The 15144-nt window shown below is 36.7% G+C and overlaps 1 protein-coding gene across 1 annotated transcript in view; it reads right to left on the bottom strand.

The window, feature by feature from the left end:
• Positions 1-12587, bottom strand: part of POU6F2 (POU class 6 homeobox 2) — a 461828-nt gene extending 449241 nt beyond the window's left edge. The window contains exon 1 of the mRNA XM_033088902.1: positions 12466-12587. Within this exon, the coding sequence (XP_032944793.1) occupies positions 12466-12570 (105 nt within the window). The 5' untranslated portion in view covers positions 12571-12587. The remainder of the gene's footprint in view (positions 1-12465) is intronic.
• Positions 12588-15144: the final 2557 nt, after the last annotated feature.

Below are 15144 nucleotides of genomic sequence, written 5' to 3'. Positions count from 1 at the left end.
ACCTTCAGAGATCTTAATGCACAAATTCTTCGACTCATATCCTTGTCTACTTCCTTAAATTCTAGCACACATCTCACCTGTATCCCATCTCAGCAATTTCCCACACTGCTGGGCTCTTACAGGAGATGGTATCAAGACTCAGCTCATCTGTTTGAACAATGGCCATGTCTTCTCCCTTTGACTCAGAATAGTTACTGAGAGAAAGGATGTAGGTATGGAAGAGGTGGTGGGCCAAGATATAAGGTATACTACAGTGGATTATAAGCCCCTGTCCAACAGCCCTGTCTTTGCCAAGCATTATGTTCATTTCTGATGTCCCAAAGCAATACACACTTTGTTGAAGGTCATGGTGATTCATTTCACTAAATCATCATATTGTTTCTTAACCATAGATCCATGAGTTGTAACGTAACTGAATTATGTGTAAAAGTTAAAGGATATATTTAAGTGTAAACTCTTCTTGGTCCTGTATCTACAACACAGAAATGCAAACAAAATTAATGTTTTGTGAAAATTTCACACTACTGAGTAGAGGAGAGATTTCTCTTTTTCAGGCCACTACTGCTTCTAGGGTCACAAATGTTGAAAATGCCACTTGACAGGAAGAAATTTAGTTAAAAACAGTTAAGAAGGATAAAAGATACCCTTTATTTGTTTTATTAAATGGAATTGAAATAGAAGAAATGCCACAATATTATTCAAAAGTTTTCCAAAATTTGAGTTCAGAAATATCCCCTTGATAAAAGTGCCAATTTCCCATGACAGTAACCCTTAATGACAACATAACTAGTTCATAAAAATTAGTTTAGAGGTAGCAATGCACATTTGGCTGGAATTTAGTTGAGTTTTATGACGAATGAAGAAAGAAAACAAGCTCATTTTGCAAGTTTAATGCTTGATTTAAAATCCAGGCAAGAATGTTAATCAGTTAAAAGACGAAAGCCAGACAAAAGAATTTCTGAGGCTCTTAATCTGAAAGAGTGAGGACTATTATAAAATATAAACTTGTGTTATATTTTATGTATTTTATGTATAATATATATCATATATACTATAAAGTACAAGTATTTTCTATTTTACACATATATTATGAAATACAAGCTTGTTTTTAAACCTTCCCTGGAACTGTCTACAGAAATCGTGTTCCTCGTGCATACAGACAGTGCCTGCGGCCTCCATTTCAGGCCTGTCGGGTCTGAAGGCATGTCTCGTGGAGAACTAGGAGTGAAGGCCAGTGTGACTCCGTGTCCAGGGAGGAGCACCTCAGTGAAGGAATCCTACACGACAGCACCAGCTCTTCCACCCTTCAGCTCACTATCTGCTTTATTGTTTTGTTTTATAAAGGAACCATTTTCCAAACCACTATGTAGTGTCCAATTATAATAGGTAATGATGGCAACAATAAAATTCTTATTTATGGATGAATGAGTCACGGATTCTTAGGAGGACGAAGAAAAGGAGGAAAGAGAGGGAGGGAGGGAGCAGAGGACGGAGGAGGAAGAAGGGGAGAGAAAGGAGGAGGAGGATAGGAGGAAGAAAGGAGACATTTCTGTCATAAAACCTGCCTTCATCAGGGCTGACCCCCTGGCCTCTGACATCCTTAGGTCACACTCCAGTTCTGCCCTGTACTGTGTTTGTGATCTCGTGCCACTTCCTCAGTCACCTAATTAGCAAAATGTAGTAGTAACAGCACCTACAGCACAGAGCTGTTGTGAGGATTAAATTACCCTTGTAAAGCGCTCAGCACCTTAGGACGTGCTCACTAATTGGTAGACGTATTACTGCTGTCATTTTTGAGATGACTAAATACCTAGCTCTTTTATGGATGAAAAATGTTATTAAAACATAATCTCAGATATTCAACAAAGCTTCCTACTGAACACACATACACACACACACACAATGAATACTAGACTAAATTACCTCCACTCTTTTTTCTGCTGTGATGTATGATTGGGGGCAGGGGGGAGTTAATTGTTTAATATTAATTGTATCTTTTCTTATTTCAAATAACATTCATTCATTTTAAGAAGCACTATGACACAGTGCATCAGAATCAGCTATGGAGCTATTCCAAAAGCCAATTCTCAGATAAATTGAGTCAGATCTCTGGGAGTGGATCCTGCCTATCAGTAGATTTTCAAAGGTTGTCCTAGATGGTTCTAAAAGGCACCCAGAGTTAAGAACTGGTGTGGAGGGAAACAGTGAACTCTCGGAAAGCATGTCTTGATTCACACCTCATTTCTACTCATTAGCTATAAATAAGATATGTAACCTCTCTGAGCCAGTTTCCAGTTCCATAAAATGGGAATGATGGTCTGTAGCTACTTCCCACAGGTGTGGGTTTCAAATGAGAGCATTTATATCAATGATATGCTCTGCAGTTTGCTCTTGAGAACCTGTTTGGGGCCTTAGGTGACCGAGCCAGCTACATTTAAACATACAAAAAGCGTTATTATTTCCTATCCAGGGTACTTGTCCCAGTACCTGTGGGAAAGAACAGAGGAGAAACATACACCCACCCAACCAGCTGTTCCATAGAATCAGTTCTGGGAAAGATATCACAGTCAGTTCACGCTTCCAACTCTTACATAATTGTAAGATTTGATTACCTCCCACTTCCTTTCTTTTTAGCATATGTGAAGTCATGTGGTTAAGATGAATGAGCAGAGACATAACCTAAAAGAAACGTAGACCATAGTTTTTCACATTCTCTTAAATATTTAGCTAGCATATATTTCGTCCACCTTACCAAAACTCTACATTAATTGAATTCAAGGGCTATGTCTGATTAATTTTGATTCAGAGCTTCTTCGGACTACATTATTTAACCTATGAATCATGATTGAAGGACTGGTCTGACGATATGAAATATAGAAGACAAGAATTTACCTGACATTAATTACCATGAATTTCTTCTGGTCTCCTTTTCACTAATCTAGGTATACTAACTGAATCATGCATTGCAAACATATATCTCTGTCAATTATCTTAATAAATAGTATTGAGGCCCATGAAAGAAAACAAGCTATGCATTTTGTTTAGTTGAGTTGGTGGCTTGGAACAAACATAGAGGCTTTAAAGTCATGATGGATCTGACTGAGAACTGGCACTTGTTACTAAATACAATATTGTGATCTTTATTGCTATTTTAATTGGTTTGAATGTTCCATATGTAAATGACAAAAATCTATTCTGGCATAAAGCTATCCTTCACTTTTAACATTACACCCGGCCTTCTCTTAGGAGACACTACTTATGAGTTCTTTTGGTAGAGCAAACCCCATTGGGAAGATTTTGGAATTTTGTAAGCCAAGAGAAATGAAACATCTTTACTTGTTAGTCTCATTGCAGAGAATAACTTATTTTTTTAAAAGCTAGATGCTCATCAAGAGAGAACTGGTTACTTATTGTGGCAATCATTTCACAATATATACAAATACTGAATCATGTTGTACACCTGGAAGTAATATAATGCTATTTGTCAGTTACATCTCGATAAAAAAAAAAACTGTTTAAATAAATCAGTGTATATCCATAAAAGGAAATACTACACAGAATGATGTAGATCCATTTATTGTAATATGAGATGTTCAACATAAGTTTTTAAAATGTAAACGTATATTGCACAACTCTATGCACAGCATGGATCTACTTGGGTTGTATAAAGATTTTCTAAGTTTGTACATGCATAGAACACTTTTGGAAGGATATATAAGTTATTGACGATGGTTATTTGTGAGGAGTGGAATAATAGGGCACATTACTTTTCATGTTATACTCTCCTGGGCTGTTGAAATTGCTTATCGTAAGCACATATTACTTTTATAATCTGTTTAATAAAAAATTATTAAAGGACTCAGAATCCCGCCATGTAACTCGCCTCAGTCATCTACATCTAAGAATTGTGTTTGTTCTGTAGGTTTTACACAGATGCTCCACATTCCGTCTGAACTAGCTCTTTAAATTCTATTTGATGGATGATGGTAGAAAGAGAGAAAACAATCCCAGTTGATATGTTTCAGCACTTGTAGAAAGTAGCTATAAAATGGAAGTACACTGCAAAATAAAGTGCCCCTGGTTTTGGAAGGAAATAACCACAATAATCATCCCTTTGCAATATAGTGATCAACCATATACACAGATTTCTACAATAATCTTGATTTCTAGAAGTTGCAAAGTATTTTTCCACTCTCTTGAACTAGAGAGGAGTATTTTTCTCCTCTCTAGTTGAGAGGAGCAATATTTTAAGTAAACACCTGCTATAATTTTTTCGTGTATTAAACTTGAAAATAGAGACTTAAAATACTTTTAGATTATTAGAGGTTAAGTAATCAAGCATGGCTAAAATGTGTAAGCGGTGTTTGTGTGTGTGTGTGTTTTACATTTCCTCATTTTCATTCTTACTCTAAATTATTTAGTTCCTGGAAATCTAGATATAATTTTATTTAGAAATGAAGAAAGTTTTCAAAAAAACAAAACAAAAAAAACACACACAATTTTAGTTCCTGAATTCAGTATTAACGTTCTACCAAGAAACAAAGTATGATTGTCTTGAGGAATAATGTTATCCTTCGTTCCCAGAAACCTTTTGGATATTACGAAGCACCTTTTATATTAGCAAATTAGAAACACGCTAAGAAATACACCTGTGAATGTGTAAAAACTCATTCTGTTAAAAAAGATTTGAAACAGAGAAAATGAATACAGCAGTGATCTACTTTTCAGACCTTAGAACACCATCTGCTGATATGAACAGTGAGAAATTTTCAAATGTAGGGTTCTTGTATCACAGCCAAACTTCCACAAAAATCTCTTATTTTCCCGAATTCTGACCTGGGGCATTTCATCCCATAGTCATCATTTCTGCCTACCATTCAACCGGCATCTTGTCAAATCTGGCTGCAAGATTAAGTTTCCTGATTCAGAATTCAATATTGTAACCCTAAGGATATAAGATCCAAGCTGGAACATTCTGTTTAAAAAAAAAAAAAAATGGATAAAATTGTTTCAGCCAGAGACCACAGTTTGCCCTGACCATAATGATGAATCATCGGGAATGACACTAAGTGAAATGAGCTTGATGTCCTTGGCTTTATTCACGCACAGTAAGTAGCAGTTTACATTTGTCCCAACTCTCAACCTTTACTCCAAAAGGTTCAAAGAGCCTTGTTTTCTAGTGTTATTTAAGGCTTACGAAGTTAACCAGCTCCGAAACAAGTTGGCCTGCTACAGCCTAGTGCTGCATGTCTGGCTCCATTCTCACCCATGTCGGCCGTCAGTTTTGGAGGAATACAATTGCAGATCTAGAAATAGCTATTTTTTTTTCATATTGCCTCAATATCAATTAGGGTTTCTGGCATCCACGCTTTTGTGTTGGTGCAATATTTGCATCTCACTCTCAACAATAATTTCATTTAAAAAAATCTGTATATGAATTCTGCACTGAAAAGTCAGCTCTCTATAAATGATGCATTTTATTCTTTTAAAGAGTTTACCTGAATTTTTTTCATCCATGCTGAAACACCATTTAACAGGTATTTAATTTTTTAAAGTATATTTGTTTCTTTAAGTTTTTAGGTATTAGGGGTAAATACTTTCTTCTTAAAATAATTTCTAATTATTCATGAAAAAAAATCAAAGTCGTAAAATATGCAAACAGTCAACATCATATGAACTGCCAGAAACATCTATTTTTAATAAGGCTGCTATTTCATAACACCCATGCACTGGTCAAACTCTTGTAAAATCTCCAAATAAAGTGTTCCTTAATTTTGAAGTTTGTGTTCTAAAAACTGTAAAGCTTTTTTTTTCCCCTTTTGGTTTGTTCTTACTTTTATCTGTCCTGACCTAAAGTATTGTTTTACTGCTTAGTTGTGTGATCTAAAATTGCTAGGTGAGGTGAAGTAAGCTCACAAAATAACTCCAAAAAAACACTAACTGCAGAAGTAAGTGTGTTGGTGAGTTCTCTGCTACTGTTTTGCTTTGTTTTGCTTCAGGTCTTGTCTATGTCCAGTGCCCTTTGCTGCCTGGGCAGCCCACAAGGATTAATTCATTTTTCACTTATTACTCATCACCCTGACTCTGGATTACAGTAGAAGAGGGAAGAAAAGCTGATGGAGAAATGACAGTGAAGGAAGAGAGCAAAATTTCAGAGCAATGCATTGGAGTAACTATTTCCTTTACAAGCAAGGTGTCAACACATTATTTTGCGTTTTTGACCTTAGGAGATGGGAGTGGGAAATTGTGTGGGTCTCTCTTCCCACTGGAATGATCCACCCCCTGAAGGAAAAAAAAAAAAAGGAAACTGAACATAGGTGAAATTTAGAATATTCTGTTGATCCTCAATTTTTTTGTTGTTGTTCTTAAGGTTAGAAAAATGCTGCTGAAGGGAATAAGTTTGCAGTTTTAAGTACCAACAGCTAATCTCTGTCTTTTAAAGAAAGAGTCCATATCATGAAGATTTTCAAGGTAGTGACAAAACAAAAAATTATTTTCTGAAACCAGCCAACTTGAAAAATAAAGTGTTTTAAAACCTAAAGAGTTGCCTTTAATATAAATAATGATATATGTTTTCAATTATTTTGTTACCATTTACATATAATGGTTTATATTTAGAAGTGGTAGCTCTAAAATAATAACATGGTCAATTATAACTGCGGTAAAGAAAAATAACAGAAGCATAGGGCAAACCAGGAAGGAAGTTATCAAATAAAAATTAGGCAATTTTTACCATATTGGCTCACACTGTAAAATTGAGGAGAACAAGAAAATAAGAGAAAGAAAAACTAATCTTACTGAAATGTAATGACAGTCTCTCACAAGCCCTTCTTTAATCTAAGATTCAGAAGAAATGTGTACAAAGTAAAACTCGTATAAATTTTTATTACAATTTTGGACCAGCTCAGAACAACATGGCTAACAGAGTAACTGACATGTGATCCCAGAACAAGACGTACGTAACTCAGTAACTTACTTTATTGGACATACATCTCATCTACTACTACTACTACTAAGAAGGAGGAAGAAAAAAAGGAGAAGGAGAAGGAGAAAAAGAAGGAGAAGGAGGAGAAATGGAGGGAGGGAGGGAAAGACGGAGGAATAAGAATAAAGGAGAAGGAGAACATAATTGCAGGTTTGAAATTGTATTTAGAGCAGCTATTATCCCCCAAGTAATAGTTTGGCCAAAAAACCACAAATTAATTTAAAAATTGCATAATTTGGATCTTTTCTTAGTGTCCAAATTATGGTCAATATTTACCTTTGTGCATATTTTTTCTTCAAGCCCGATCCTTTTATAGTGGCATCTTGTTTCACAAACTTACTTTCTCCTTTATCAAGTGTTAGAAAAAAGTAACAGCTTATGCAATATCACAATGCAATTGAAAAGTGGAGTTTTTCAGTATTTGCAGATGTTAGTTAAATTCTAATTTTGGTAAACAATAAAGATGAAGAGAGAAAGATGCTTTAAACTGATAAAATATAGTTTACACAGCATGCCTTCTTTCATTCACCTCTGGAACAAGTACTGTAGATTTTACATATAGAAAACATGTTATATTCAAACTTTCTTTCATAAGCACTCATATTTTAAGTGTTTCAGCAACCTTTCTCCATATTCTAGAGATATGAATCCAAAAGCTTTAAAGTCTTAAGCATTGAAATGATGCTTGAATAGTATATAGAGCTTCATTAATTGACCTTATAAATTGAAAATAAAATTTAGTTAGAGGCCAGATTTCATGTGCTGATTGTTTAGTATTATTATTGTTAACAATATTGTATTATTACTACATTGATAAAATTTACTTTAATGGACAAAATTGGCTTTACAGTTTAAACACCTGCTGAGGTAATATACTGAACTTCAATTTAAAAATATTTTAAAGGTAATAAAAGTTGAGCTCATCTGATAGACTATAAAAAGCTAACATCCACTTTCTGCTAAGTAGGAGTATTGAGTAAAGTGTGTAGGTCAATCAGAAATACATAGTATAAAATCAATGTTGGTGAGTTCCACACTTACAAAAGGGATACTAGCACTATTTTGTATTCAGAAAGAATAATCTTTAATTAATTTGTATTTGTCTAGTATACTATTCACCTGTAATACCCTGAAAAAAGCATTCTCAATTAAATCCAAACAACAACTCCACATCTCCAAAATACATGAATTTGTGGAAGTGATATGTCTGTTACAAAAAGAAAAAAAGGGGGCATTCACACCTACAAAACTGACTTTCTAGAGTTTATCGGAGTTATGCCTAGCATGTGTAAAACAGGATGAGGTTAGCCCCAAAGCTTAATCTTTACAGAGGCCCGAAAACCAGTCTAAATGGACTGAGAACAATGTGCGAGTGTGTTGTCATTGTTGGGTCCCTCCCTGGGCCACGTCCATTCCACATCAGCCTGAGTGCGTTCTAGGTCAGCACACTGCTCTTAAAGCCACATTAAATACTGTGGGGAGCAAGGGAGGGTATAAATCAGCCCACATATAAAAGGGTCTTGGTACTAGAACAACGAAATATTTTTGTGCCTTAAAATCTGCCTGTGAGGAAACATGCATTGAGGTACTGTCAAGCCTCATGCACTGTCACCCTCACGTCCCTTCTGAGCCATTAGGACACACAGAGACCACCTCTGCAGCAACTGCATTCTCTTTTTAGTGTGCCACCTGCAAGTGATTTCAAATGTCTAAATTTACCTTGAAAAAAAAAGACCCATTTTACTGGTAAGGAAAATCGCAAAAGCTATGACTGCACTTGCAAAGCTCTTAAATCCGGTGTCTTCACTCTGGTGCTAGCACTTCCGCTATGTCCACTGCAAGAGCACCAATGAGCACTCTTAACCAGCTGTCTCTCCTATTCCTAGCAAACTCTTAGATATCCTTGGTAAATATTTTTATCTCATTGGCCTCATCTGTTGTTTTTATTAACAACTAATTGAATATCCTCTGTTTTACAATATTTGCATAAGTCAGGATACAGAAACATGCAGCCAGTCCAGACCCTCAGGCCTACACATCAAGATGGCAGGCTGGCCAAGGGTTCTCTGGGGACAGCAGTGCCAGAAAGAGGATTGGACATGGTGACCCGTCGACATGAGGTGAGAAAAAAATAAAACCGGAGGTCTGTAATACTGATGAGCTACTGTGTCACTCACTAGCTCAGGTCTGCAAAAAAGAAAAGATGCAGTAAACATTTAACGAACATGACAGGGGGAAATGTGAGTCTTCATTTTTAAACGATATTCAAACCCATGGCTCAGACCTGCTTATCCGTTTTGTTTGAATTTGAAAAACCATCTGCAGGAAATAATCCATTCCATAGTTCAAAGGGCTAGGAAGCTGGCTACAGGTATCAAAAATCCTGTTAATTTCCAAAAACTGTATGAATGAACTAAGTTTCTTGATCTTGATATACTAAGCTGGAAGTATGTTCTCGAGTACGAGGCTGCTTAATTGCTTGCTTGGGGGAGAGGAAATCCTGAGGGAAAGGCATATATGAGCAATATTTCTCCATGAAGCCCGTACACCCTCCCAAGCTGGATCCTGGCCAGCAACGCAGAGGTCCACTCTTCCCCTCTAGTGGAAGCAACTGGGTATTTGATCCTAGCGATGAATGAAAAATCCTAAAGACCATATTTCATAAGAATCTTTCAGTATTCTGAAAGGAAAATACCATTGAAAACTGGTTATTGTGCCTCCAACCCCAAGCCATTTAGGAACAGGACTCAGAACAGAAAAAAAAACAAGGACAAAAATAATGATTATTCCAGTATGTATGTGAAAAGTAACACACACAAACATTTGCATTATCAAATGGGACTGTCACTCCTCCTGAGTAAGTATAAGGTGATATTGAAATCAAGAGATGAAAAATAAACCATCTCTTTCTGATTATAAGTGATTGCTTGGCAATAAAAATTATTTTCACTTTCTTGTCTTTACTGTTAGAAGTAGACATTTGAGTCAATAGTCTTACCTGTGCTGTAACAATTAAAAGAAAATCACTTCAAATGTGTATGCCATCTTTCTTTTTATATCTCTAGATTTGGGTTAAATTTAGGTTTCCTGACTTTCATGGTATACATATGAGACAGTATACTATTTTTTTCCTTTTGAATACTTAGTGTTTCAGTTTCAAAAAGTAATAAGCATTTCAGTTTGTATATTTTTAGTACAGAAAATTTTGCAACCTTCAGAACAATTTCTTTTATAATTTACTAGCTTGAATAAGTATCTGAGTTTTAAATAAATAATTTATGAGAAATGAAATATTCAGAAAACGAGGTTACTTTGACGAAACTATTTACAAAGTATTCATAACAAGTCATTAACATATATAGTGCCTGGACATACTGAACCTTTAAAAATTACTTAAGAGTACACACAAAATACAGAGCTATGTAATAATAACAACCAATTTTAAATCCTAACAAATTAGAAGTTAAGTCTGGTGTCTGATTCTGTTTTTGAAATATATACTTGAACCTTTAAAAAATATATACACCTTTGCAATTATTTCCGATAAACAATATTGAATAACAAATTAGAAGTATCATTTCTTTTTTTTCACCAAGCTTTCTTTTCTCAACTAAGGAAAATATATACAAAATGAAATCCTATTTCTTATTTGGGACTGAAACACAGTAATTTTGTACAATATTAAGATCATACTATGACATATGGGAGAGTGAACATTCTTGAAATCTAAGAAAAGTTTTATTAAACAGGACAAGACAGTTATCAGGAGCTCAAGGTTTATTTATACACAAAAAGGTCTTTTTAAATAGGCATTTATTTAATTCTATATGCCACAATTTTTTAGTTATATTTCATATATTTACTTGCTCATCAATGAACACTTACACTGAAATAAGTATTAATAGTATATAAAATCAGTCCTTACATATTTTGTCCTAACAAATATATGCCTGGAGACTTCACTTTATATACCCATATGTCTGTAAACAAAACCAACTTGAAAGTTTTAAAAAATATATTGTTCTGTTGAAACAGATATCTATTGCTTTTAAGAGAGTATGAACCTGTGGAAACATGGTATTATATATTTGACATTTTCCATCTAAAATACATTATGAAGCATGCTGGTATTAATAAACCATATGCTTTCAGAACCCTGAAGTGCTTTGCTATATTTTTGTTGAAAACAGAATACGGTGGTGTATTTTCCACCATGCTATTAACAAACAGCAAATAAATTTTGTGTTACCACCTTGCAAGGTTGTCCTGATTGGAAAGTGTGCAAAAAAACCCAAAAAACAACTTTTAGGAGTTTATCAATATTCGTAACCTTATTCTGATTGATAAGTTAACAATTCATAAGTAAGCATAGATAACTTAGAAATATTTTGGTCAAAAACACGTTACAAAAAAAAAAAAAGGAAAGAAAGAAAGAAAGAAGCCTCATATATCCCCTTTTTCCTCACCCCACCCCCATCCTAGTCAGAAAAATCACCCTTCCTTTGCAGCCGGGCACTAGCATTCCTTTCACCACTTCAGTTATCTGAAGGCAAATGAAAATACAATGATCCTTTCCTCTCCTGATTTAGCTTACAACGCAAACATTTCAACACAAACAGAAAGTAAGGATTGAACAGAAAGCACGGAACAGAAAGAGCAAGACTCACTGACCCATTTGGAAGACAAAGACGACAGAACAGGAAAGCTCTAAAAATCAGCTTGTGAGGCCACTGAAAGATATTCTTCTGGCATTTCATCACAGCAGCCCCAGCCCAGTTCACCTCCCTGGATCCAGGGAGGAGGAACTAAATAGAGCTGTTTATTAAAGCTGTTGTGCTGGATTGCATTAGGAAACGCAAGCAGACCACCTGGACCTTTCAGATTGTGGCAATGTTTAATTTGCAGCCCGCCCTGTGCTGCAGCCAAGACCACTACTACAGTTACCAAGCTCAATCACACATCTGGGTTAGAAGTGAAGGCACGTGTATTTATATATTTATATTTTCCAGAGGTGGGGGGGAGGGAGGGAGAAATGGAGGAAGGGAGGGAGGGAGGAAGGGGAAAACATAAAAAATATCAAAATAAAAATATTGAACAGAAAAATTTTAACTATTACCTAGGAAACATAACACTTTATTCTCTTCTCACACTTCATTTCTTTCAGAGATTACATTCTCAACAGAAAATAAATTCTTAAAAACAGATTTTTTTTCACCAGACCAAATTATAAACTAGATTTGTTCTTCGATATTTTTTTGTTGTTGTTTTAGTTTTTGTTTTTAAATATTGCAATGAAGTTTTAAGCTGAGGTTTCCTGGATAGATTTAATGGGTGCCTTCTGCCTTTCGCGCTTTCAGCACTATGCTGGCAGGTAGCTGGAGATACAGATAGAAAGATGGTACTGTAAATATGAATTATGTGAATCATATGGTGAAACCCTTGTGGAAAAAAGGGGAGTTGAGAAATGGCTGACTCCATACCTGACCAATTACAGCTTGCATGGTCCCTGTGTCGTGCTGGGCTGAGAGATCGCAATCCATCATATGTTGTCTTTGAAAAGGAGAATGGGGCTTTCTGGCATGCATCTGTCAATCAACTTCTGCACTCACAACCATCACCAAAAGCAAGGGGAAAAAAAGTCAAGCTGCTCCACCAAATAGGATGAAACCGTCATGTGACCTCCAGCAGACACGCACACACACATTCACTACCTCCATAGAGCGTAAGAATTTTCTGTAGATATGAAATGACATTGACAAATATCCAATACCAAGTAAATAAAGTGAGACAAACAGCTATTCACCAAAGACAAAACATTGGCTGTAATCATCCGCTAAAGGTTTAACAAACGTAGGAGATTTTTTTAATGCTCTAGAAACCTATGTTTAAAACAAAAACATGTGATATTTGAACAAATTCATGTGATAATTGAAACTTGGATTTCTATGCCACCATATACATTTTTTCAGTTATAAGTAATATAAGCTTTCTTAAGCTGTCCCTAATGATTTTATTTTCAGATTCTCTAAATGACCTTTTGACAATATTCAGTAATTTCTACAGTTTTATTTAATGTCACCTTCATAGAGAAGCTTGAAATGTTAACCATTGCATAACACAGATACGCTGGTATTTGTTGATTGGAAATGGATATATACAATCATTTGTGTAAACTGTTATGACCACTCAAATATAAAATATTCAAAGGGTGTAAACAGTTGTCACTAAACTTTTTATCTTCTAAAAGGTTAGAAAATGACTTACTTGCGGCTCATCTAAACTGATGTAATGTGATGACAAATATTTCAACTTTTTTTCATTTGATTTAAGCTTTTTGATCCCACACACTCTAGAATAGATTGCTCATGTATTGTGGGTCAGCTATTGTAAGGGTGACCTGAATGTAACCTAGTAGCCATTTAACTCTTTCAGGATTAAGCTCAGAAACTGATTTTCAATACAACCCAACAGACATTGCAAAGTTGCTCTTTGAAAATCCAAAACCATAAATAATATCCATTAATTTGATGGCTTTGTGGAGTTGTTAATGTTTGCATTTATCTTCTTCATGAATTTAATTAATTTCATTAGTTGGAGTACTCTAACTTTTCAAAAAAATTTTTTTTACAGGAAAACTTTCTGTTATTAAAATGGGGATGCTTTTTCAAGGTTCAAAACTAACGTTAAGCTTGAGAGAGAGAAATTATGAGGAATGTTTAATACAGAATATATACTATTATGTATATTATAGCATTCTATCATATCATCGCTTAAAAATTAAAAGGAACTTCAAGTCAGGAAAAAAACCCAATTTTCAACATTTTAAAAGAAAGCTTTAGGAGATTGAAGTTTCATAGACTTCCCATTAAGAGTTGCTTCCATATAAACAGATTTATGTACACATACGCGCGCGCACACACTCTGGCATCCCCAAACGAAATAAAGCCGTGCACCAACTGGGTAGCCCTCTTGGGACCTGAGGACTGGGGAAAGGCCCTCCTGAACAGGACTGCAATGTACAGTGAGCGCGGGAACCCGTCCTTGCCTCTGGAGACTGACCTACCCGGGCGCTTCTGCAGTTACCCCAGATCCAGACGCTGCTCGCGTGTCCATCGCCACCTCTGGCCGGGCAGGGGAGGGAGGCACAGGCAGCCGAGCCGGGAAATCGGCCCGAGCTGCTGTGGGAACCCGCCAGGGCTGTGCCAAACTTGCCCGAAGCCCGCGGGCTTGCAGAGGGCATGTGAGGTGCGACTGCTCCAAGCGTCGCCTTCTGGGACCCTGCCCAGGCAGACACTGGCCACACACGGAGTATGGGGAACCAGGGAAAGTTGCGGAGGAGGGCCGAGCCAAGTGATTTCCACCAGCTACTGACCCTCCACCTCCCGCGGCGCTGCCTTCCCCGGCACCGGAGAATCCCGCGTTGCAGCCTTCTGCGCCCTCCTGGGAGCCCAGCCTGGAGTCGGCTGGTGATGAGCCTGGGGCTGGGCTGTCGACCCCCACCTCTGGAAGGCAGCCGTGGTGTCCACTCGCCGCCATCTCACTGCAGTCTCAACCTCCTCCTGGGATCTAAGCTTCTTGGGCATCTCCCCGGGGAATTGGATGGGAGTGGTGTCTAGGTTGCAGGATGAGGCCGAAGACCCCCTTTGAAGCTGCATCCTCCGAATTATAGTGGCCCAGGTCGGCATAGGGACAACTCTGCTTACACTCGGGTTGTTTACCTGACCATCTGGCGTATATCAATTACAGTCATGACTAGCCAACACTGATAGAAACCTGAGCCACGCACTGGGTCAGACGTAACCGGAGCTCGCTAAATCCCCTAAACAACTCAGTAAACCCGGTACAATTATTCCCATTTTACAGATGAGACACACAGACACACACAAGATAACTGCCCAAGATGAACGAACCATGATTTGAAGCTGCTCTGAATCCAAAGACTGAGCTTTTCATAAAAAACCCAGATGTCAAGGAATATTTGGCATAATGGTTACCACACACAAAGTACAGACTGATTCAATAAATATTTATGAAGTCTGTACTATGTGCCAAGTACTGTAATGTGCTAGAGATCCAGCAAAACAGATATAGTTCCTCAGAGATCTTACATTTTAGTGGATTGGACAGGTAGGTACAATGTACAGTGAGCGCCGGAACCC

This window comes from Rhinolophus ferrumequinum, chromosome 20 (genome assembly GCF_004115265.2).
Source record: "Rhinolophus ferrumequinum isolate MPI-CBG mRhiFer1 chromosome 20, mRhiFer1_v1.p, whole genome shotgun sequence".
NCBI lineage: Eukaryota > Metazoa > Chordata > Mammalia > Chiroptera > Rhinolophidae > Rhinolophus > Rhinolophus ferrumequinum.
Note: the sequence above shows the minus strand (reverse complement) of the source record. Positions and strands in the feature narration are given on the sequence as shown.